Here is a 25,025-nt window from a genome sequence, read left to right on the forward strand (position 1 = left end):
GGGAGGGGAAGAGAGAGAGAGGAAGGAGAGGGGGAGGGGTGGAGAAGCAGATGGGCGCTTCTCCTGTGTGCCCTGGCCGGGAATCGAACCCGGGATTCCTGCACGCCAGGCCAACACTCTACCATTGAGCCAACTGGCCAGGGTTATTTTTTCTACTTTTTTTTTTTTTTCATTTTTCCGAAGCTGGAAACGGGGAGGCAGTCAGACAGACTCCCGCATGCGCCCGACCTGGATCCACCCAGCATGCCCACCAGGGGGCGATGTTCTGCCCCTCTGGGGCGTTGCTCTGTTGCATCCAGAGCCATTCTAGCGCCTGAGGCAGAGGCCACAGAGCCATCCCCAGCGCCCGGGCCATCTTTGCTCCAATGGAGCCTCGGCTGCGGGAGGGGAAGAGAGAGACAGAGAGGAAGAAGAGGGGGAGGGGTGGAGAAGCAGATGGGTGCTTCTCCTGTGTGCCCTGGCCGGCAATGGAACCTGGGACTCCTGCACGCCAGGCCGATGCTCTATTGCTGAGCCAACTGGCCAGGGCCTATTTTTTCTACTTTTTATTGAGGTATAACATATAGACGTAATGTGTGGAAAACTTAAGTGTACAACCTGGTGAATGTTTACCTGTGTACATACCACTGCCAACAAAATTCAGAACATTTCCAATCACCCAGAAAGGTCCTTCCTGCCCCTTTTAGTCAATACCCAGGCTTCTGTCACTACAGGTTAGCTTTGCCTGGTTTTGAAACACAGCACAAAGTGGATGGGAAAATCCACAATCAGTTTCCAGCACTTTGTGCACAGACAGAGTCCTGGCCTGTGTGCAGTCATTGTCTTCCCTTGAACTGCACATACAAACATCTGGAGCCCTATTTCTAGCAAACTGTCTCACACACACACCTGGTCACTCTTGGAGACACCCACGTGACTACAGTCAGGGCTACACCTGCTATGGGGACATGCATGCGTGCTAATAGCTGACGTGAATACAGCCTTGATCTCTGCGCATACAGACCGGCTCCTTTAATCCTCAGGCCAATGAGGATTGGTGCTCTTAGTCATGATCCCATTCCTACAGATGGAGGAAACAAGCCCGAATGCCACACATTGTGGCAAAGCCAGGATTAAAGCCCCATGTACTACATCATCCCTCTACATCTAGGAACACACAGACACAAATACTCTCACATAGTCACCCAGGGCCTGCACTATGTGGACAGTAGGACTAGTGGCTGGACCCCAGCTGTCCAGCCATCCTCTCATGGCCATCTCTGTCCCCAGGACCGGAAGCTGCTGCTGACAGCCCAGCAGATGCTACAGGACAGTAAGACCAAAATTGACATCATCCGCATGCAGCTCCGCCGGGCGCTGCAGGCCTGCCAGCTGGAGAGCCAGGCAGCCCCAGACGAGGCCCAAGGTGAGCCTCTCACCTTGAGACAGCCTAGCCTGCATTCCACCCTGCAGAGACCAGCTCCCAACCCTGTGAGGGGGCCCTTTCTGTGGTGGGCAGGTGGATGCTGTGACTCACTCTGTGACTGGAACCCATTTCCAATTCTCTCTGGGCCTCAGTTTCCTATTTTGTCCCACTCAAGAGGTTACACTAGATCAGGTATTGGCAAACTATAGCCCACAGGCCAACCTGCAACTGCTTTTTTTTTGTAAATCAATTTTTATTGACACAGCCATGCCCATTTGCTTACTGTCAATGATTTTAGGCTGATTTTGCAATGGGACAGCAGAGCTGAGTAGTGGCAACAGAGCCTATTTATTTAGTCCACAAAGCCAAAAATATTTACTCCCTGGCTCTTTTTTTTTTTTTTTTTTTTTTTTTTTCATTTTTCTGAAGCTGGAAACGGGGAGAGACAGTCAGACAGACTCCCGCATGCGCCCGACCGGGATCCACCCGGCACGCCCACCATGGGGCGACGCTCTGCCCACCAGGGGGCGATGCTCTGCCCCTCTGGGGCGTCGCCATGTTGCAACCAGAGCCACTCTAGCGCCTGAGGCAGAGGCCACAGAGCCATCCCCAGCGCCCGGGCCATCTTTGCTCCAATGGAGCCTTAGCTGCGGGAGGGGAAGAGAGAGACAGAGAGGAAAGCGCAGCGGAGGGGTGGAGAAGCAAATGGGCGCTTCTCCTGTGTGCCCTGGCCGGGAATCGAACCCGGGTCCTCCGCACGCTAGGCCGACGCTCTACCGCTGAGCCAACCGGCCAGGGCACTCCCTGGCTCTTTATAGAAGAAAATTACAGACACTCGGACTAAATGTATGCCTTGTCGTTCTGGTTCCTGCTGTGTAGAACTGTGGGTACCCACAGCGTGTGTGTCTCTGTTAGTGAATGCCTGGGGTTGTCTCAACCTCACTGTCGGCCTGAATTGGTGACAGGGTCTTGATGTGTTGTGTGACGTGTTTGTGCTGCTGATGTATGTAAGTATTAATGTGATGTTGACTGTGGGGACCAGTGGTTGAGTGTATGCCCTGGAAACTATGATAGTTTGTGTGTCACCATGACGATGGAGGAGTGCCAGCCCTCGGTGGGTGTTAGGTGTTTAGGCAGTTATTACAGAACCATAGCTGGGTGGCTAACAAACAATAGAAATGTCTTGCTCACAGTTCTGGAGGCTGGAAGTCAAGGTACTGACAGTTCTGGTATCTGATGAGGCCCACTTCCTGATTCATAGGCATTGTCTTCTAGCTGTGTCTTCATGTGGTGAAAGGGGTGAGGGAGCTCTCTGTAGTCTTTTTTATAAGAGCACTAATTCCATTCATGAGGGCTCCACTTTCATAATCTAAACTCCCAAAGGTCCCACCTCCTAATACTGCCACATTGGGACTGGGTTTCAATATATGGATTTTGGGGATACACAAACATTCAGACCATAGCAGTGAGTTACATAGCTTGTAACTCAGAGGACAGTGTATGTCTTTGAGGGGGAATCAGTGTAACTGTCAGTGTGATTGTCTATCTATATTGTGAATATCCTTGAGGGTTTCTCAGTGACAATGTATGGTGATATGATCATGGCCATGTGCCTCTGGGTGACAAGTATGTCCTTGTGCCTGTTTGTATGCCATTGGGTGATTGGTTGTGTCCTGTGTCAGGCTATGGCTATGTTCCTGTGACTTCATATTGGGTGTGGCAGCAAGCCTATTTCTTTTTTTTTTATTTTAGCCTATTTCTTTTTGACATTGGGTCTCCATGCCTGTGGGTATTGGTGACACTGCCTTGCCTGTGTGACAATGTGATGGCATTTCTTTGCCTATCTCTATTCCTTATCTATGTATCAGTGTAACTGCATTCTTATGATTTTCCCTGGGCTGCAGTTAGAATCCTGGGAGTTCTGCCATGGTGTGACTATGTCTTACAAAGGTCTTGTGATCATGTCCATCTGCTCCTGTGACAGTGTCCCTTTGCTGAGGGAAATTGGGTTGTTTCCAGTCTCTTGCTCTTAGAAAGAAGGCTACCATAAATAACCATGTACGTATGTCAAGTGCAGAGGTATTCTTATGGGACATAGTCACTGAATTGGGAAGCTGCATCAAAAAGTGAATATATTTATGATTTTTTTTTTTTTTTTTTTTTACAGAGAGAGAGAGAGTCAGAGAGAGGGATAGATAGGGACAGACAGGAACTGAGAGAGATCAGAAGCATCAATCAACAGTTTTTCGTTGCGACACCTTAGTTGTTCATTGATTACTTTCTCATATGTGCCTTGACCATGGCCTTTAGCAGACCAAGTAACCCCTTCCTCAAACCAGCGACCTTGGGTCCCAGCTGGTGAGCTTTTGCTCAAACCAGATGAGCCCACGCTCAAGCTGGTTACCTTGGGGTCTTGAACTTGGGTCCTCTGCATCCCAGTCCGACACTCTATCCACTGTGCCACTGCCTGGTCAGGCTATATTTATGATTTTGATAGATATGGCCAAACAGCCTCCATTGGAAAGCCACTTGTATTCCCATCAGCAATGAATAAAAGTTACTTTTTGAAAAAGTGTCCTTGTGTCTATGTAACTATATCCTTGTGGCTGTCCAATTGTATGTGGTGTCCCCATCACAGTCCCTTGGGGTTCAGTGAGACCCTGACAATATTTCTGTCCCTAAGCCAGTGTTGACAGCATACCTGTGTATATGACTGCCTCAGTGTGACAACCTCTGTCCCTAGGACCATCCTGTGGCTGATGATATTTGGGTAAAAATGCCTGACTGCCCCTTGGGTGAAACTGATGCATGTAGGTGGCGATATGTTTGTGGCCAGTGCCTGTTCTTGCATAAGGCTATGTGTCTGGGCTAGGTTGGCCGGACCTGGGTCCCAGGCTGGACTCACCTACCCATGTCCGTGCCCACAGGGATTTCGGACCTGGGGGGCGTGGAGCTGCGCATTGAGGAGCTGCGGCACCACTTCCGAGTTGAGCATGCGGTGGCTGAAGGTGCCAAGAATGTACTGCGCCTGCTCAGTGCCGCTAAAGCTCCTGACCGCAAGGCGGTCAGTGAGGTGAGCAGGAAGGCCTCGATAAGAGAAGGCTGAGGGTAGGGCGTTGGCTGGCGAGGGGGTGGGACCTTGATGGGGCGTGGCCTTAGCCTGGGAGGAAGATGGTGAGGGGTGGGACTTCAGCAAGGGGCAGTCCGTCCGTCCGTCCATCGGTTGTACTGGACCTGATTTTCCGGGAGCTCACGCGTAGGGTCAAGGAGGTTTGGGTTTGGGGCTTCCAGGGAAAAGGAGCCCTAGCTAGGTCTTGGTCTAGGGGAGGCGCCTGGGTCTGCACTTGGAGAAGTGCACTCCCAGCCCACCTGCAACCCCAGCCCACCTGCAACCCCAGCCCGGCCCCACCCTTCCCACCGCAGGCCCAGGAGAAGCTGACCGAGTCCAACCAGAAGCTGGGACTACTTCGAGAGGCTCTAGAGCGGCGACTCGGGGAACTGCCCGCCGACCACCCCAAGGGGCGGCTGCTGCGTGAGGAGCTTGTTGCGGCTTCATCCGCAGCCTTCAGTGCCCGAATGGCCGGGCCCTTCCCTGCTACTCACTATAGCACCCTGTGCAAGCCCGCACCACTCACAGGTGGGTCTCGACCTCCCCTACCCGAACCCACCCCGACAGCTCTGTACTCCCAAACCGTAAGTGTCCCCAGCCCTAGGACCCCACCCTTCACCCCCACCCAGATTCCCAGATTCCCACTGCATTATTCCCTCACTTTTCCATTAACTCCACCCCTCTAGCCTGGGCTCCATTCCTCCAAGTCAGACTGCCTCATGCACCCTGGACTTAACGCCCCACTTTGCTTTCTGATTCTGGACTCTTGTCCGCCATATCTCTATCTTCACTTTCTCCACCCTTGCCACGTGGTCCGGTCTCTTTCCCGCAGCCATAGTCCCACAGTCCAGCCATTTACTGGCAGAACCCTCAGTCCTGAACCTCTGACCCCACTCCAGCCCCATCTTCCTTAGACCCCCTCAGCCACTAACTACCTCATCAAACCAGCCCTATTGTAGGCCCCAGCCCCTGTCCCAGCTCTCTCAGTCACACCCAGGACCCCCTAGTTTTACTCTGCTTCTCCTTGCCTGAACTTCCAGTCTATGCCCTGAACCTTAAACCCCAGCATCCAGAGCTCCTCCCAGCCTGGTCCGTGGTAGTTTCGCCCCCCAGGCCCGCTCTGGTTGTCCCTCACCAACTCCCGCTTGTGTGCTGGCTATTTCTGTATATGTCCACTTTATCTGGGGCCCCTCCCTTTGACCTGCCCCAAATGTGGTCCCCCCTGAGCCCGACCCTCCCTCAGGTACCCTGGAGGTGCGTGTGGTGGGCTGCAGGGATCTTCCAGAGACCATCCCCTGGAACCCCACACCCTCAACCGGAGGGCCTGGGACTCTGGACAGCCGCCCCCCTTTCCTGAGCCGCCCAGCCCGTGGCCTTTACAGCCGAAGTGGAAGCCTTAGTGGCCGGAGCAGCCTCAAACCAGAAGCTGAGAACACCAGTGAGTCAGCATCAAGAGCTGGGATGGATAATGTGGGGTGGGGGGGGGATCCTGGGATGCCCCACTTTTGTAAGACTTGAACAAACTAGTACATCATACTCATGAAGATAGGTGCTATGAAGCAAAACAAAACAAGTGTCAGGGAGGATGTGGAGAAATTGGAACCCTTATGCACAGTTGGTGGGAACGTAAAATAATGCAGCCACGACAGATCCTCAAAAAATTAAGCATGAAATTACCATGTGACCCAGCAATCCTACCTCTGAGTTTATACCTAAAATAATTGAAAAGAGGATCTGAAGAGATGTTTGTACACCTGTGTTCATAGCAGCATGGCTTACAATAGCCAAAAGGTAGAATCAACCCAAATGTCCATTGATGAATGAATGTATAAAACACAAATGGTATAACCATGTGATGGAATATCATTTAGCCTTAAAAAGGAAGGAAATTGCCTACTCAGTGGTAGCACAGTGGATAGAGCATCGACCTGGGACATTGAGGTCCCACGTTTGAAACCCTAAAGTCGCTGGCTTGAGTGCAGGATTGCAGGCTTGAACATGAGATTATCAACATGGTCTCTGGCTTGAGCCCAGAGGTCACTGACTTAAAGCCTAAGAACTGGCTTGAGCAAGTCAAGGCATGTATGAGAAAACAGTCAATGTACAACTAAGGAGCCACAATGAAGAACTGGTCAGTTGCTTGGCTGGAGCCCCCCCTTCCCCTGGTCAAGGTACGTATGAGAAGCAATCAATGAACAACTGCAAGTTGATGCTTCTCATCTCTCTCCCTTCCTCTCTCTCTTTCTCAAAAAAAAAAAAAAAAAAAAGAAAAAGAAGAAGGAAATTCTGATACATGCTACAACATGAATGAACTTGAGGACATTATGCTGAGTGAAATAAGCCAAACAATAAAACAAATACTATGTTTTTGTGAGATACACAAAATACCTCTTATGTGAGATATCTAGAGTAGTTCCACTTATGGAAATGGAAAGAATGGTGGTTCCCAGTGACTGGGGAAGGATGAGGAGTTAATATTTAGTGGGACAGAGTTTCAGTTTGGGCAGATGAAAAGAGTTCTGGAGGCCCTGGCCAATTGGCTCAGTGGTAGAGCATCGGCCTGGCGTGCAGGGGTCCTGGGTTCGATTCCTGGCCAGGGCACACAGGAGAAGCGCCCATCTGCTCCACCCCTCCCCCTCTTCTTCCTCTCTGTCTCTCTCTTCCCCTCCCGCAGCCAAGGCTCCATTGGAGCAGAGTTGGCCCAGGCGCTGAGGATGGCTCTGTGGCCTCTGCCTCAGGCACTAGAATGGCTCTGGTTGCAATAGAGTAATGGCCCAGATAGGTGGAGCATCGCCCCCTGGTGGGCATGCCGGGTGGATCCCGGTCGGGTGCATGCGGGAGTCTGTCTGACTGCCTCCCCATTTCCAACTTCAGAAAAATACAAAAAAAAAAAAAAAAGAGTTCTGGCGATGGATGGTGGTGATGATCACACAACAGTGTGAATATACTTAATATCAGGTATGCATACACCTAAAAATTTTGATGGTAATTTTTTATGTGAATTTTACCACAATTAAAATATATATATATATATATATATATATATATTTAAAGGTATGTATCAAAGAAGAATAACAATAGGGCAAACACCCATGCTTCTACCACCCAGGTCAAGAAATAGAGTTCTCTGGAAAGCCCCTCAGGTCTCCTCCCTAATTCCAGCCCCTTCCTCTAGGACAGAGGAAGTCCTCTAGGACTCTTCTGACTTTATGGTTATTATTATTATTATTTATTATTATTATTATTTTTACAGAGACAGAAAGAGGGATAGACAGGGACAGACAGACAGGAACAGAGAGAGATGAGAAGCATCAATATTCTGTTTTTGTTGCGACACCTTAGTTGTTCATTGATTGCCCTCCCACACGTGCCTTGACCGTGGCCTCCAGCAGACCGAGTAACCCCTTGCTTGAGCCAGCAACCCTGGGCTCAAGCTGGTGACCTCAGGGTCACAAACCTGGGTCCTTGGCATCCCAGTCCAATGCTCTATCCACTGCGCCACCGCCTGGTCAGGCTGGTTATTATTATTTTTATTATTATTTTGCTTTTCTTTGTAGGTTTAGCACCCATGTATGCATTTCAGCATATGTAGTTTAATTTTGTCTGATGTTTGAACGTCATGTATGTGGAAGCATAGAGAATGTATTCCATAGCAGCGGCTTCTTTCATTCACCATTGTTTGGGAGATGGTCCATATTGTTGTGTGGAACTATATATACTGCTCACAAAAATTAGGGGATATTTTCAAAATGAATATGCAGCTATAAAATATTCCCTAATTTTTGTGAGCAGTTTAGTTCATTCATTCATTTTTACTCCTATTTAATAGTGTATTGTTTTAAACCAAGTCATATTAAATTGATGTCTTCTGCTTTTTTTAAGTCAAAAATAGTTGAATGTCAGCAGTTTCATGGTTCAGCTAATAAGACTATATTGTCATTTATATATTAGTTCTTCTGTTAGTGGACAGTGAAATGTTTCTAGCTTGGGGCCATTATATGAGAAATTATACTTATGCATCTCCTGTTGTATATCTGCATGTATTTTTCTAGGATAACTATTTAGCAGTATATTGCTGGAATGTGCATAGAGAATGAAAGTGAATTAGGATCCCTACCTCACATACACAATTTTTTTTTTTAATTAAAAAAAAAATTTCTGGCCCTGGCCGGTTGGCTCAGCGGTAGAGCGTCGGCCTGGCGTGCGGGGGACCTGGGTTCAATTCCCGGCCAGGGCACATAGGAGAAGCGCCCATTTGCTTCTCCACCCCTCCCCCTCTCCTTCCTCTCTGTCTCTCTCTTCCCCTCCCGCAGCCAAGGCTCCACTGGAGCAAAGATGGCCCGGGCGCTGGGGATGGCTCCTTGGCCTCTGCCCCAGGCGCTAGAGTGGCTCTGGTCGCGGCAGAGCGACGCCCCGGAGGGGCAGAGCATCGCCCCCTGGTGGGCAGAGCTTCGCCCCTGGTGGGCGTGCCGGGTGGATCCCGGTCGGGCGCATGCGGGAGTCTGTCTGACTGTCTCTCCAGCTTCAGAAAAATACAAAAAAAAAAAAAAATTTCTGCCCTGGCCAGTTGGCTCAGTGGTAGAGCATTGGCCTGGCGTGCAGGAGTCCCAGGTTCGATTCCCGGCCAGGGCACACAGGAGAAGCGCCCATCTGCTTCTCCACCCCTCCCCCTCTCCTTCCTCTCTGTCTCTCTCTTCCCCTCCTGCAGCCAAGGCTCCATTGGAGCAAAGATGGCCCGGGCGCTAAGGATGGCTCTATGGCCTCTGCCTCAGGCACTAGAATGGCTCTGGTTGCAACAGAGCAATGCCCCCTGGTGGGCATGCCGGGTGAATCCCGGTCGAGCGTATGCAGGAGTCTGTTGGACTGCCTCCCCATTTCCAACTTCAGAAAAATACAAAAACAAAAAAAAGAAAGAAAAAAAATTTTTTTCTCTCTTTTCTAAATGTATTCTCCTCAGGGAAACATAGCACTACTGAGTGTCTATTACATCCTATGGAGAACGTCAATCTTAGGTCACAGCGTTAAGAGCTCCTGGTTTGGGTCCCATAATAAAATTTTTTATTTTTAAAATTTTATTTAGAAAATTAAATTTAACAGGATCAATAAGAGTACATAGGTTTCAGGTAAATCATACACAAAAATTAACTGGAGGTCTATTAAAGGCCTTAATGTAAAAGGTAGAAGAACTATAAAACTTTGTTAAGATAGCATAGCAGAATATTATGATAGGAAATATTATGACAAAAAATATTTGATAAGATGTAAGCGAGATACCCGCACCCCAGCATTTCCTGACTCTTCCCCCCCCACCCCTGTTCCAGGTGAGGTTAGCACTGTGCTCAAGCTGGATAACACAGTTGTGGGACAGACAGCCTGGAAGCCATGCGGCCCCAACGCCTGGAACCAGAGCTTCACCCTGGAGCTGGAGAGGGTGAGCGAGGGTGGGGAACAGCAGTGTGAGAGGGAAAGGCTCTGAGTTTCGGCACCCTAAATGATGGCTCTCTTCCTTTCCCTTGAGGCACGGGAACTGGAATTGGCTGTGTTCTGGCGGGACCAGCGGGGCCTGTGCGCCCTCAAATTCCTGAAGTTGGAGGATTTCTTGGACAACGAGAGACATGAGGTCCAGCTGGACATGGAACCCCAGGGCTGCCTGGTGGCTGAGGTACAGCTGACTCCTGACCCTAAGAAAATGCTTCCTGCATCTCCAGATCCCAGTTTTCTAGAAAGGGAAGGGAAGATATGTTTTCAGTCAATCTCAGAACCTTGATAGAAAAGTACATCTAATTAGTTAAGGACACACCTTAAGCCTGAATTGGTTTTGTTTTGAGGCAAGATGAAAAAAAAAATTTTTTTTAAGAAACAAACAAGAGCTTGTCCAGGTGGTGGCGCAGTGGATATAGCATCGGACTGGGATGCAGAGGACCTGTGTTCGAAATCCTGAGGTCACCGGCTTGAGCGCAGGCTCATCCGGCTTTAGCGTGGGCTCACCAGTTTGAGTGCAGGGTTGCTGGCTTGAGCGTGGGATCATAGACATGATCCCATGGTCTCTGGCTTAAGCCCCAAGGTCACTGGCTTGAGCAAGGGGTCGCTCACTCTGCTCTAGCCCCCTGGTCAAGGCATATATGAGAAAACAGTCAATGCACGACTAAGGAGCCACAATGAAGAATTGGTGCTTCTCATCTCTCTTCCTCTCTATCCCTAGCTGTCCCTCTATCTGTCTCTCTGTTACACACACCCACACACACACAAAGAAAAATAAAAAAGAATATCCCTGGCTGGACAGCTTGGTTGATTAGAGCATTGTCCCAAAGTGCAGAGGTTGTTGGTTCGATCCCTGGTCAGGACACGTACAGGAACAGATTTGTGTTGCTATCTTTCTCTCTCTCCGTTCTCCTCTCACTAAAATAAAAAAAGAAAAATTAAAAAAATAAAAAAGAATAAAAAATTAAGAAAAAATTAAAATCACAAAATTTTGTCAAACCAGAAAAGAAAAAACATGGCAACATGTCATGGCACGTGGGAGCATGTGCTAGCAGAGCCACAGTCGAGTGGAGAGATTCCTCTTGCAGTGGTGTTAGCACTTGTTTCAGGGCTTCCTGCCCTTGGCACTCTAGATGTGGAGGGCAAGATCATTCTCAGCTGCAAGAACTATCCTGTACACTATCGGGTATTGAGCCGCACCCCAGGTTTCCACCCCTAGGATGCTAGTAGCAACACCCCAGTTGTGACAGACATTGCCAGTGTCCCCAGGTCAAGAGACCATGGTCTAAATAACATTCTTAGCCGACCCCTTGTAGTATGAGCCAAGCCTTATCCCAAGTGCTTTGCTGATATTAGTCCTCGTAGCAACCCAATGCACAGCTGACAGAGGAGGGAGCTGAGGCACGGAGAAGGGACATCCCTGGCTCCTTTTAGCCAAAGTTATCCCCCCCAAATTAGTTTTTTTGTTGTTGTTTTTTAAATTAATTTTAATGGGGTGACATTGATAAATCAGGGTATTCCTGCCACGCGAGTCTCTCCTGGCTGCCGTTCTCTCCGGGGAGCTGGGGAGCCCTCCCTGTGTTTCTGCTTTTCCTACCAGTCTCAGTGTGGCTTCTTCAGTGTTCCTTGGTTGAAGAGTCCTCTTAGTTTAGTCCAAAGTTGGTTTTTCCAGATGATGGTTGTTTTTTTTTTAAGAGACAGAGTCAGAGAGAGATATATACAGGGACAGACAGAAATGGAGAGATGAGAAGCATCAGTCATTAGTTTTTCGTTGCACATTGCAACACCTTAATTGTTCATTGATTGCTTTCTCATATGTGCCTTGACCGCGGGCCTTCAGCAGACTGAGTAACCCCTTGCTCGAGCCAGCGACCTTGGGTCCAAGCTGGTGAGCTTTTTGCTCAAACCAGATGAGCCCGCACTCAAGCTGGCAACCTCGGGGTCTCGAACCAGGGTCCTTCCGCATCCCAGTCTGACACTCTATATCCACTGCGCCACCACCTGGTCAGGCAGATGATGATTCTTAAAATTAGTTTGTAATCCACTTTGGTTCTGGGAGGTGGAAGTTGGTACGTCTGCCTACTCCATCGCCATCTTGTCTCCTCTCCCCAAATTAGTTTTTAATTTTCCTATTAGTTTGAAAGAGATAGAGGAAGGGAGAGACAGAGAGAGGAATGAAGGGAGAGAGAGAGAGAAGAGCATCAATTTGTTGCTCCACTTAGTTCCATTTAGTTGTGCACTCATCAGTTGCTTCTCATATGTGCCCTGACCGCAGATTGAACTCATGACCTTGGCACTCGAGGACAACACTTTATCCACTGAGCAACCTGGCCAGGGCTACCTTAAAAAAATTGTTTTTTTAATTTATTTTATTGATTTTAGAAGGGAGAAAGAGTGACAGAAACATCTATCTGTTTCTTTTTTTTATTTTTTATTTTTATTTATTTATTTAGTGACAGTGACAGAGAGAGTCAGAGAGAGGGACAGACAGGAAGGGAGAGAGATGAGAAGCATCAATTCTTCATTGCAGCACCTTAGTTGTTTGTTGATTGCTTTCTCATATGTGCCTTGACCGGGAGTGGGGGGTGAGATGGCTACAGCAGACTGAGTGACCCCTTGCTTGAGCCAGCGACCTTGGGCTCAAGCTGGTGAGCTTTGCTCAAACCAGATGAGCCCACGCTCAAGCTGGCGACCTCGGGGGTCTCGAACCTGGGCCCTCCACATCCCAGTCCGCTGCTCTGTCCACTGCGCCACCGCCTGGTCAGGCCAATCTGTTTATGTGCCCTGAGAGGGTATTGAACTGGCAACCTGTGTGTATTGGGATGACGCTTTAACCAACTGAGCTATCTAGACAGGGCAAAAAATGTTTAAATTTCTCTCTAACCTATTCATGTGCCATGTTGTAGGTATATATGCCTATCTGCCCATATCCGTATACCCATGTGGAAATTCTTATGTGACTTCATAATCCAGGACCACTCAAGGAAACGAGAGGGGCTGACTTCAGTGGAAGGGCAGTTCTTTCCGTTAGGAACCGTCTGAAACCAAGTGAGAATGTTGAGGTGTGGCACCAGGGCCAAGCTCTGTAGCCTTCAAGGTTTAGCTCCAGCATTTGATTTTGTTTAATGCTTCCTCAAAATGCCAGAATTTTCTGCAGTTCTGTTGTCTGTGAGCCAACAATAGTTGCATTCTTTTGTGGAAGGACATGTTTATGTCTGCGTCACTGTGGCCAGTATGACCAGGCGAATTGAATGTTAATATTACTCAAATTTTACTTCACTTATTTATTTATTTACTCGTTTATTTTAAAGATTTTATTTGTTGATTTTAGAGGAGAGAGAGGGAGAGAAGGGGGAGGAGCAGGAAGCAACAACACGTAGTTGTCTCTCATATGTGCCTTGACTGGGCAAGCCCAGGGTTTTGAACTGACAACCTCAGTGTTCCAGGTTGACACTTTATCGACTGCGCCACCACAGGTTAGGCTTTCTTCATTTAATTAGCCACATGTGGCTAGTGGCAACCATATTGGACACATGTACAATACACAGTTCTGTGACTTTATCACTTTGTAGAAGATGTGTTGGAGTTGGGTGAATTCAGCGAGACCAGTGGTTGCCCGACAGACCGTTCCCCAGCACCTCAGCATTTATGAATCAGTGGGTCCAGGTGGGGGGCCAAGGATCTGCATTTCTAGCACAGGTAATACTGATCTGCAGGTCTGGGACTACCCACGGGAATCAGAGCACAAGATGATGTTTGCCAGGTTGAATGTGCATCTTGTTGGGTCAGACTCCCTCCCCACCCCTCTGGGTGCCTGCTTGTTATCTTTCCAAGATGGCACTTTAGGAGGTGGTCCTGCCAAGCAATGCATTGAGTTTGTAACCCTTTAATAGGATGCAATGCCACAGTGATCAGAGCCTCTAAAACATGAGTGTGCACACCTGTGCTCCTAAGTGTTACTCCACCAAGCTGCCTGGAGGTGGGCGAGGGTCCTCACCCATTGACCCCCTCCCCAGGTCACCTTCCACAACCCTGTCATTGAGAGGATTCCCCGGCTTCAGAGGCAGAAGAAAATCTTCTCCAAACAGCAAGGTGAGTGGATAGGTCAGGGCGGGGAGAGGCCAGGTGTCCCAGGAGCATTAAAGAGGTGATACTACCTGTATCCCCCAAGGGAAGACATTTCAGCGTGCTAGGCAGATGAACATCGATGTCGCCACCTGGGTGCGGCTGCTTCGAAGGTTCATTCCCAATGCCACGGCCACCAGCACCTTCAGCCCAGGAGCCTCTCCCGGAGCTGAGGCTCGGTCCACAGGGTAAGGAGAGCAGCCTTGGGAGTCCCAGCCTTGGGGGTGCCCTGGTTGCTTCCTAAGGTGCTAGGTTCCAGATACACCCTCCTTTTTGGCACTGCAGTGACTTATCTATGGAGAAGCTGAACCTTGGGGCTGATTTGGACAGTTCCCCCCAGAAGAACGCTCTGGGCCCTCCTTCCAGCCCATCTTGTCTGGTAGGTGTCTTTCTCCTTCCCCCTTCAACCTGGCTAGGTGGCATCAGAGAGCCTCGTTCCCAGGTCAAGGCCCAGAGACCACCAGGAGTTTCCCTGGGTCACACAGCACCCCTTTGGCAGAACCAGGGTCCAGTTCTTAATCTTGGATAAAAATGTGAGCTCAAGAGCCAGGCTTCCAGAGACCACATTCCTGCTCTGCCACCTCATAGCTATGTGACCCATGCCAAGCCACTTCACCTGTCTGTGCTCAGTGCACTGTCCTGTTCAAATGAGCATGTTTAAAACTCATATCCAAGATAGAAGTGAAGATGGTTTTCTCTGGGCAGGATGGTTGGGGGGTAGTTATTGATATGAGGGGAACACAAAGGAGCCTGCCAGGTGATGGGAGTGTTCTGCATCTTGAACTGGGTCAGAGGTCAGCATACTTTTTTTCTAAAGAATGATATAATATTCTTGGCTTTGTGAGCCTGATAGCCTCGGTCATAACTATTTAACACTGCCATTGTAGAGAGCAGCCACACAAAATACTTGCTTACACGAATGAGCGTGGCTGTTCTGGGAAAGCCTTACTGATGGACACCGAAGTTTCAGTATCATATCATTTTCATAGATCAGGAAATAGTCTTTTGTTTTCTCATCTCTTTAAAGACCATCCTTAGCTCACAGACCATAGAAAACAGCATTGACCCACCCCTGGCCTAGGCATGGGAACCCGTGTGGACATATCTATATGACAGCTAGTGCCTTCACCCACTTCACTGAGTGCATTTTATATCTCATCTGTTAATTTTAAAATTTATTGATTTTAGAGAGCGAGGAAAGGGGATAGAGAGACAGACATCAATTTGTTGTTCCACTTATTTATGCATTCATTGGTTCATTCTTGTATGTCCCCTGATTGGGAACTGAAACCAGAACCTTGGAGTATCGGAATGATGCTTTAACCAATTAAGCTAACTGACCAGGGCCTATATCTCTTTTTATTTTTTAATTTTTCTGAAGTGAGAAGCAGGTAGACAGAGAGACAGACTCTAGCATGTGCCTGACCGGGATCCACTGGCAAGCCCACTAGGGGGTGATGATCTGCCCATCTGGAGCGTTGCTCCATTGCAACTAGAGCCATTCTAGCGCCTAAGACGGAGGCCATGGAGCCGTCCTCAGCACCTGGGGCCAACTTGCTCAAACCATTGGAGCCATGACTGCAGGAGGGGAAGAGAGAGATAGAAAGAAAGAGAGAATGGGGGGAGGGGTAGAGAAGCAGATGGGTTCTTCTCCTGTGTGCCCTGGCCGGGAATCAACCAGGGCTCAGCGGTAGAGCATTGACCTGGCATGTGGAAGTCTCGGGTTCAATTTCTGGTCAGAGGAGTAGTGACCATCTGCTTTCCCCTCCCCTGGTCTCTCTCTCTCTCTCTCTCTCTCTCTCTCTCTCTCTCTTTTCTCCTACCGCAGCCATGGCTCTAATGGAACAAAGTTGGCCATGGCCATGGGTGCTGAGGATGGCTCTATGGCTTCTGCCTCAGGTGCTGAAATAGCTCGGTTCCTGAGCAATGGAGCAGCAGTCCCAGATGGGCAGAGCATCACCCTGTAGGGGGCTTGCCAGGTGGACCCCAGTTGGGGCACATGTGAGAGTCTTTTGCCTCCTTGCCTCCCCACCTCTCACTTACTACTACTACTACTAATAAATAAATAAATAAATAAATAAATAAATAAATATATATATATATATATATATATGCTTCATAGAATTAAATGAGATACCTCATTATATGAAATGAGTTTGGCAAAAAAAAAATCCAAATGTTTAATAACACTGATGGCTGAGAAAGATGCAGAAAAACAGGCAGCTGGTGAGAGGCATGCCATCATTAATATCCACTTGGGAGGGTCTAGCTGGATGAGTTAGAAATGGACACTGTCTTGATCTAGAAATCTCACTCCTGGACATCTACCTTGGATCTTCACACACACACACAACCAGGATGTTCACTGCGACAGCTTTGTAAGGGCAAAAAAATGAAGACCTCAGGGTCCATCCATAGGAATCAGGGCTGAAGAAATGACAAGGTGGAATGGTACACAGCTGTGAAAAATGAAACTGGTCTGGTGTGCTGGCACAGAATGATTTCCAAGACAGATTGTTCAGTGGGAGAGGCAAGACTGGCACTTTTGCTCATATTCGTATAAAATACATCTAGAAAGTCATTAATAGCAGCTGGTGCTAGGGAGGGCAGCTGAGGCGGGGAAAGACTGAGTTTTCAGTTGTTTGCACTGATAGAATTTTTGGAACTGTGCCTACAGTGGAGGATGGTGGAGCAGTAGGTACTTTTTCCCCCAGAAAAATACTAATTCTTTTCAAAGTTACATATGCATGTGATATAAAGAATTAAGTGGCTCCAAAGGGCTAATACCAATAAAAGGAATTAGTAGATAAATGAAATATGTTAATAGCATGAAATGTGCTGGGGGTAAAAATTAAGCAGAGAAGGCAGACTGAGAGTGTTGGTGTTGGGGGTCTCTGTTCTTATTTAATAGATTGGTCACCGACGAAGGTGACATTTGAATAAAGGCCTGATGGAAGTGAGGGACGAGGTATGCAGGTGTCTGGAAAAGAGAGTTGTAGGCAGTAGGAACAGCCTGTGCAAAGTACTGGGATGGAAACATGCCTGGTCTGTTCATGGCGCAGCGAGAGGAACTTGTGGCTAGAGCAAAGTGAATGAGGGGGCAAGTGGGAGGAGAGGTGAGGTTGGAGAGGTGGCAGGAGCCTTGGTGGCTATTGTGCTTTAGGGTGCCTCTGACATCCCTCACTCTGCCCTCCTCTCTGCCACAGAGTTCACCAGTCCAGGACACCTCCACCATATCTGAGCTGTCTTCAGAGACCCAGGAGACCCCAGGCCCCACCTTATGCAGGTTACACTCCTCCCCTGCCCGCCACCTACCACCTGCCCACTGTCCCCATACCCACCAGTGTTCTCTGTCCACAGCCCATTCAGAAAGTCACCCCTGACCCTCGAGGATTTCAAATTCCTGGCGGTGCTGGGCCGAGGTCACTTTGGGAAGGTGAGATGGGGGCAAGGGGCTTGAGGTCTGGAAGTCTGTACCCTTGGGCCCCTGGACTAGATGCTGAGGCCACCCATGCCCATTGTGGTTCCAGGTGCTGCTTTCGGAGTTCCGGCCCAGTGGGGAGCTGTTTGCCATCAAGGCTCTGAAGAAAGGGGACATTGTGGCCCGGGATGAGGTGGAGAGGTGGGGACCCTGCTCTCTGAGACTTCAGTCTTCTCTTCTGGGAAGTGGGAGACAGAGCATCCTTCTTTGTATCTATTCAGCTAGTACTAAATACTAACTCTTAGAAAACACCCACTCTGCACTTTATACTCAGTAACTCATTTATTCCCCATAACAGCCCTATGGGATAAATACTGTTATAGTTCCCATTCTGCCAATGGCACAGAGAAGTTGAGAAAGTTGCCTGAGGTCACACAGACATAAACAGCAGGACCAGGGTTCAGACCTAAGGACTGAGGCTCTGGAACCTGTGCTTTTAATAGTGCCACTGCATTGCCTCTGCTTTGGGGTCAGGACTCTTGAGTTCATATCCCGTCTCTGTCACAGACATGGTTAGATATCCTAGGGAGGCCCTTCTGAACCTCAGCCTCCTATGAAGGGAATAATAATGCCCTTCTTATAGGGTAATCAGGTAGATTCAATGAGAGACTAAATCTAGAAATTTCTGCACGGTGCCTGGCTCCCTGTAAATGCTTGGAAGAAGCACTGAGATTGTCCCCAGTCCTCTTGACATCCTTTTGTTAATCAAGAACCTAATTCAGACAGGCTTAAGCAAATAGAATTTATTACTCTGAATAAGACATTTCCAGGGGTGTCTGCCTTCAGGCATGGTTATATCCAGGAGCTCAGATGATGTGTCTCAATTCTGCTTTCCTGTGATTGGGCTTTGCTTGCAGTTCCCTCATGGGTACAGAGATGCTTCCTACTCAGCAATTTAAGGCTCATCCACCAGCTTTAGCTCTTTTTCCTTAAAAATTCCAGCAGAGGCCCTGGCCGGTTGGCTCAGTGGTAGAGCGTCGGCCTGGCGTGCAGGAGTCCCGGGTTCAATTCCCGGCCAGGGCACACAGGAGAAGCGCCCATCTCCTTCTCCACCCCTCCCCCTCTCCTTTCTCTCTGTCTCTCTCTTCCCCTCCCGCAGCCGAGGCTCCATTGGAGCAAAAGTTGGCCCGGGTGCTGAGGATGGCTCCATGGCCTCGCCTCAGGCGCTAGAATGGCTCTGGTCGCAACAGAGCGACGCCCCAGATGGACAGAGCATTGTCCCCTGGTGGGCATGCCGGGTGGATCCTGGTTGGGCGCATGTGGGATGTGGGAGTCTGTCTGACTGCCTCCCCGTTTCCAACTTCAGAAAAATACAAAAAAAAAAAAATTCCAGCAGAAATCCTGAGATTGAGTCCCATTGGCCTGGCTTCCTCATTCCTGGCCAGGGAGATGGGGTTCTCCAAACAGCCCACCCCTGCTAGTTCCCCAAAAGAAAGTTGGAGGACTTTTACTGGCAAATGGATGGCAAATGACTTGTATGGCAAATGGATTCTAACTGCCTGTTTAGCAGACAAGGCTGCTGAGGTTCAGATACATTAAGCAATTTGCCAAGGGTTACACAGCCACAAGGCCCTCAACAAATATTTGACGCTCGAGGACTTTAGGGAGTGTGAGAGTTGGGGGTAGAGAGCTTCTGTGCTCTCTGACCCCTATCCCCACCTTGCCCAGCCTGATGTGTGAGAAGCGGATCTTGACAACGGTGACCAGCGCAGGACACCCCTTCCTGGTGAACCTCTTTGGTTGTTTCCAGACACCGGAGCACGTGTGCTTCGTGATGGAGTACTCGGCCGGTGGGGACCTGATGCTGCACATCCACAGCGATGTCTTCTCTGAACCCCGCGCCATGTGAGCCTGGCCCCTGAGCCCACCCACCTGCACCTCATTTCTCAGCCCCCTCCCCACTCTTCTCCCTGAAGATCCCTCCACCCCCTAGTTCTTGGAGTCTGAGGAAATGGGGCTTTTGAGGATGTGGCAGTCAGGTTTATATGACCTTCCATGTGGGGAAGCCTGGCTCCCTCATACTAGCCTTTCTCTGCAGCTTCTATTCAGCCTGTGTGGTGCTGGGGCTGCAGTTTCTCCACGAACACAAGATCGTCTACAGGTGTGTGTGCATTTCCATGTGCATGCATGCTTGTGCATGCATGCTCTGCCCACTGGGGGCCCACAGGCTACAGGCAGGGTCCCCATTCCCACTTATCCCTTTTTACATCCCCCCAACTCCTCACAGGGATCTGAAGTTGGACAATTTGCTCCTGGACACCGAGGGCTATGTCAAGATCGCAGACTTTGGCCTCTGCAAGGAGGGTGAGGGGTGGGGCTGGGATCTGAGGGCATTAGACAGTCGGGGGGAGGAATGGAGTCCCCAACCATACCCAGATTATATCTCAGCCCCACCCTTGATCCTGGGACAGGGTTGGCTGGACGCCCCCTGCCTCCCAGTAACCTCACATATCCCTGCTGTGCCAGGGATGGGCTATGGGGACCGGACCAGCACATTCTGTGGAACCCCGGAATTCCTGGCCCCCGAGGTGCTGACAGACACATCGTACACAAGGGCAGTGGATTGGTGGGGACTAGGCGTGCTGCTCTATGAGATGCTGGTTGGCGAGGTGAGGTCCCAGGTTGCTACCACTCTACTTGTCCCTAGGATGGCACTCTAATCTCCATGTGCCCAGGGCTATAATCAGTGTTGTGTGATCAGGGGCAGGTGGCTTCTCCCTGGCCTCAGTTTCTAAATTGTAAAATGGGGTACTTACCTTCTATATTGAAGGTGTAGTCAGAGCAGGTGGTTTGGGTGGGGTTGGGTGGGGCATGGCCAGAGGAAGTACCTAATTTATTTATGCTATTTTCCCTGTCCCCAGTCCCCTTTCCCAGGGGATGATGAGGAAGAAGTATTTGATAGCATTGTCAACGATGAGGTTCGCTATCCCCGATTCCTGTCAGCTGAAGCCATTGGCATCATGCGCAGGGTGAGGAACACTCCTAGATGGGTGGGTCTGGGAAGGGGCTCTGAGGTCCAGAGGGGAAGACTGACACAATGTCCCCCTCCAGCTGCTGCGGAGAAATCCTGAGCGGAGGCTGGGGTCCAGTGAGAGAGATGCAGAGGATGTGAAGAAACAGCCCTTCTTCAGGGTGAGAACCCCCACCCTCAACGGCCTGGCCATTTCCCCCTAAGACCTCATCACTGCACTTGCAACATTCTCACCCCCTCGTCTTCCCCTTCCCACACTGACCCTCCTATGCCCACATCGACTCCAGGCTGGCCTGATGGGAACCACTGCCCTGTGTGTGAGCCCAGGTGCCCTCCCAATCCCCAGGACTCCCCACGCTCATGAGATCCTTCCTGAGCTCTGAGTCGCCCCAACCCTTCCCTGTATCTTGTGACTCATTAGAACGATCCCACAGATCCAGGGCTGGATGGGGCACAAGGGGCTGGCCCCTCACCATCTGAGTCCCAAGCCCCTATGCTGCCTATGCCCCAGCACTCCACATTGACCCCCCTCCACTCCCCTGCAGACCCTGGGCTGGGATGCCTTGTTGGCCCGACGCCTGCCGCCACCCTTCGTGCCCACGCTGTCCGGCCGCACGGATGTCAGCAACTTTGACGAGGAGTTCACAGGGGAGGCCCCCACGCTGAGCCCACCCCGAGACTCCAGGCCCCTCACGGCCACAGAGCAGGCGGCCTTCCAGGACTTTGAATTTGTAGCCGGAGGCTGTTAGCCCTCTCCCCTGTCCTTGCTCCTACCCAGCTGTTAGTAGTTTTTAAAAATGCCTTTGAGGTTTGCCCCCTCCATGCATCCCCAGCTCTTTTTGTTCGAAATGGGAATGGAGGGGCTTGATTGGAGATGGGGAGAGTGGGGTGGAGCGGGAGGCCTAGGGAGAGATGGGGAGGCACCTTGGGTTATGGTGGGGGGTTATTTGAAGAAGGCCAAGGGGAGGTTATCACTATGGTGGGAGCATGGACAGGCTGCGAAGGGAGCAGGGTTAGGAACTGTGTTGAGGGACAGCAGGAATTACAGGCTGTGATGGGGCGTGGCTTGAGAGTACAGTCTTGGGAGAACTCAGAGCCACAATAGGCAAATGGCTGCGGGAGTCAGTCCTTGCAGCAGCAGGATCAAGAAGCTCTCCACATCACTCTCGCTCAGCTCCCAGCAGAGCTGGGATCCTGGGGCTGCAGGCGCAGCATTCTACGCATGCTCTGGTTCCACGTCGGGTGTCCCTGAGCCCCCGCGTGGTAAGTCCTTGAATTGCACCCCCAAAGGAACACCCTGTGCCTCTGCCACCCCGCAGTTACAGGTGTGCTGCGCCACCAACCGGACAAACCTCCCTGGACTGGTCCGCAAAATGGCTTTATTCCTCGAAGAACCTTGCCCGGCCCGAAGTGGTCTGGCTTAGCTCCTGGGCCTCCGAGTGTGCCTAGAAGTGGCTGAGGCCACTGTGCCGGGAGCTGCGCAGTGAGCTGGCCTCCCAGGCGCTTCTGGTTAGGCTCAGCCCATTGGGGCTGCCCTTGGCGCCGGCCCTCGGGGGCAGGAGGCTTAGCACTTGGCGCAGCACAGCTTGGCGTAGCAGGATATATACCCAGGGGTCCAGGATCTGGTTCCATGAAGCAAGGCGCACAGCCAAAAATAATGGCCGCTGCAGGGAGCTGGAGCCCCAGCCCCCGACGGCCAGCACCACCAATACCTGCGGGAGAGGCCAATGTGAGCGTTGGGGTGGGTGTAAAAGCGGACCAGCAAAGGGTGAGGTTGGGATGGATGGAAGCGTGTCTGGAAAGTAAGGGGATATGTCAGGAGGGCGGAGCATCACGGGGGTAAATGGTTGTCTTCGTGAAAATAAGCTATGAAAAGACTGGCGAACAGGGATCTTGGCGTGGTAGAAGCAAAGGCCTTCATTGGGTGAGGACTCGGGCTTGAAAGGAGGGAAGTCTCAAGTGTTAACGAAGGGCAAGGGATTGAAGGGGAGAAGATAAACGCATTGGGGGGGCGGTGAAAGGGGGCCAGAGAAAGTAGCCTCGGGGTCTAGAGGGGTGTGGCTGGGGAGGAGGCTTGTGTGGATTGGAGTTACCTACAAAAACCCCAAGAAGTTTGGGAGGAGGGGTGGAATGTCAGAGGGAGAGGGCAAAGAGCAGGCTCTCCTGAGAGGACGACTTCGAGAGGACAGAGCCTTGAATTGGGAAGGGATAGTGGATCCAAGTATCCCTGGGGGGAAAGGGTAGGAAAGCCTAAAGAGGGAGAGGGAAGAAACTTGGGTGTAGGAGCCTGTGTGCCCCTCACCAGCAGCGGGCTCCAGCAGATGCACGACACCACCATGATACCCACAAGCTGGCCCACCATCTCCACATCGTGGGCTCGAGCTCTACGCGTTGAGCCACGGCCCAGGACGACGCTGGAGGCAGCGGAGGCTGAAGCGACTGATGAGGTGGAGGCTGAGCGGAGTCCGCGCACGCCCCAGCTCCGGCGACTGTCAGGGCCTGAGGTCGGGGGTTGCGGTCGCAAACGGCGGCGCCAGCGGGCGCGCAGCAAGGCCACGCCGCTAAGCGTGTTGCACACGAACGCGGCTAGCAGCGCAGCCAGGCCGAGGCCGGAGAAGAGGCCGGCGAGCAGTGCCTGGCGCCAGCCGCCCGCTGGGCCCAGGCCGATGAAGCACCATGTGCCGGGGTACTGAAGCTCGTAGCGGCCCACGTGCACCAGCGGCAGAAGCGCCACTGCCAAGGCCACCGCGGCAACCGCGGCCAGTGCAAGGCGCGCGCGGGCCGCGGAGACACGCACTGCATGCAGCAGAGGCCGCGTGACCCCCACGCAGCGCTCCACTGCCATGCCACAGCCCAGCAAAAGTGGGCACAGGCCAAAGAAGACCATGCAGCCACCCAGGAAGTGGCAGGCACCTCCGGCTGGTGAGCGCCCCGCGGCGTATAAGCGCAGCACTAGAGCGCCCGGGATCACGTGGCCAGCCAGGTCAGTGGCCAACAGGCTGGCGACGAACAGCAGGAAGGTGGCCGTTGAGCGGCGCCGCCGCAGGCGGCCTGAGGCCTGTGCTAGCAGCGCCAGAGCCAGCACGTTGGACACGGCACCCAGCGTCATGGAGAAGATGGGCAGCGCTGGCGATGCACCCCCAGACGACGGCCTGGCAGACACGTTGGGGGCCCCAACTGCTGTACACGTGGTCGCCTCGCCAGCTAGGCTCAGATTGAGGGGCCCGTAAGGGTTCATGTCAGGTCCCGGGGTTGGGGCTGGGGAAAATAGGAGGGCAAGTTGAGGCTGACCCAGGGCAGTGCCCACTGTAGGGCTGGGACCAGCTAATGGTCCCTTCTCAGAGCATTAGGGCCCTAGTGACCCATGGCAACTCCAATAACCCTGGCTGCCCAGTTCCTGACTCCTCTTTGGCCTCCTACCATCCCAGTTCTTGCTCCAGCGTCACCGCCCCTTTCTCTGTTCACTCTGGTACCCCCAGCTCCAGCCCTGTCGTAGCTTCTGGGCCTCACAGACCCACTTCTCATTTACACCACAGCAATTCCTGGTCCCTGGTCCCATCTGATACTCACTGACCCAGTTCTGATCCTGGGGCCCCACATGATCCCACTGCCCGTCTCTGACAGTCATCATATCACCTCAACTCCAGTCTCATCCTCGATGCCCACACTTCCACCTCGACCACTATGGACCCATCTCTCCCCATTGCCACATCTTTGTCCCCAGACTCATCTGTCCCCATGATTGCATTTCTGTCCCCCACAGCCTGATCTCTGAGCTCCATTGCTGCCTCTCACTCAGGCCCTACCCCTGACCACAGCTACTTCATGCTGGATGCCCAAGGTTCTACTTCTGCCAACTCCATGTCCCTGTCCCAGAAGCCTCCAGGCTGACCCAGAACACCACCCCTTGATACCCGATGGTGAGGACTGAGAGGGCAGAACTGCCCCCTGAATCAGATGGGAAAGGAGAATGAACAGATGATAAGGACAGGACAGAGTCAAGGAACACAGGACAGACAGGCAGAGGGAACCATGGCCCCATCCTTCCATGCCCTCCAGCCCCGCCTGAGATCGTTGCACCCCAGCCTTCTTACCAGGTGGTGCCTGGGACACTGGGTCCCCATTGCCTGTTTCTCAGTTCCTGCTGCCCGCTGCGCAAGAGCTCCTCGGCAGACAGCTTCCTCCCTCCCTTCCAATAGGGGCGGCTCCTCAGCTCCCTGCCTCCTCCTGCTGCCCACTCAGGCCTCCAGGGGCTGCTCCACCCAGCATCAGCCTGCCAAGGGGCCATGGGTAGCAGAGACCCCTCTCTGTGCTCCTGGCAATGTGGGGGGCCACTCTAGGCCCCAGCACCTGGTATGAGGAAGGGGAGCTCCCAGGGAGTTATGGCCCTGGTGACCCCCTCCTCCTGGCAGGGCAGGAGCACCTCCCCTCCCCCCAAGACTTGGGCCTCTAG

At 51.5% G+C, this 25,025-nt stretch overlaps 2 protein-coding genes across 5 annotated transcripts in view; one reads left to right on the forward strand and one right to left on the reverse strand.

Moving 5' to 3' along the window:
* The window catches only part of PKN1 (protein kinase N1), a 28,294-nt gene extending 6,904 nt beyond the window's left edge, over positions 1 to 21,390 (forward strand). For all 4 annotated transcript variants that reach the window (XM_066272065.1, XM_066272067.1, XM_066272064.1 and 1 more), the window contains 19 exons: positions 1,270 to 1,405; positions 4,333 to 4,478; positions 4,829 to 5,042; positions 5,758 to 5,952; positions 9,836 to 9,945; positions 10,033 to 10,176; positions 14,012 to 14,087; positions 14,167 to 14,308; positions 14,406 to 14,499; positions 17,327 to 17,406; positions 17,481 to 17,556; positions 17,651 to 17,742; positions 19,270 to 19,446; positions 19,640 to 19,702; positions 19,829 to 19,905; positions 20,068 to 20,210; positions 20,463 to 20,570; positions 20,653 to 20,733; positions 21,118 to 21,390. In XM_066272065.1, coding sequence (XP_066128162.1) covers positions 1,270 to 1,405; positions 4,333 to 4,478; positions 4,829 to 5,042; positions 5,758 to 5,952; positions 9,836 to 9,945; positions 10,033 to 10,176; positions 14,012 to 14,087; positions 14,167 to 14,308; positions 14,406 to 14,499; positions 17,327 to 17,406; positions 17,481 to 17,556; positions 17,651 to 17,742; positions 19,270 to 19,446; positions 19,640 to 19,702; positions 19,829 to 19,905; positions 20,068 to 20,210; positions 20,463 to 20,570; positions 20,653 to 20,733; positions 21,118 to 21,321 — 2,358 coding nt within the window. In that variant the 3' untranslated portion in view covers positions 21,322 to 21,390. The remainder of the gene's footprint in view (positions 1 to 1,269; positions 1,406 to 4,332; positions 4,479 to 4,828; positions 5,043 to 5,757; positions 5,953 to 9,835; positions 9,946 to 10,032; positions 10,177 to 14,011; positions 14,088 to 14,166; positions 14,309 to 14,405; positions 14,500 to 17,326; positions 17,407 to 17,480; positions 17,557 to 17,650; positions 17,743 to 19,269; positions 19,447 to 19,639; positions 19,703 to 19,828; positions 19,906 to 20,067; positions 20,211 to 20,462; positions 20,571 to 20,652; positions 20,734 to 21,117) is intronic.
* Positions 21,391 to 21,464: 74 nt separating this feature from the next.
* PTGER1 (prostaglandin E receptor 1) lies at positions 21,465 to 25,025 on the reverse strand. The gene is made up of 3 exons (XM_066272364.1): positions 24,667 to 25,025; positions 22,875 to 23,830; positions 21,465 to 22,284 (listed from the first exon to the last, which is right to left on the reverse strand). Exons 2-3 carry the CDS (start codon positions 23,808 to 23,810, stop codon positions 22,018 to 22,020), a joined length of 1,203 nt encoding a protein of 400 aa, XP_066128461.1. The 5' UTR covers positions 23,811 to 23,830; positions 24,667 to 25,025; the 3' UTR covers positions 21,465 to 22,017.

Source organism: Saccopteryx bilineata, chromosome 1 (assembly GCF_036850765.1).
Source record: "Saccopteryx bilineata isolate mSacBil1 chromosome 1, mSacBil1_pri_phased_curated, whole genome shotgun sequence".
Lineage (NCBI taxonomy): Eukaryota > Metazoa > Chordata > Mammalia > Chiroptera > Emballonuridae > Saccopteryx > Saccopteryx bilineata.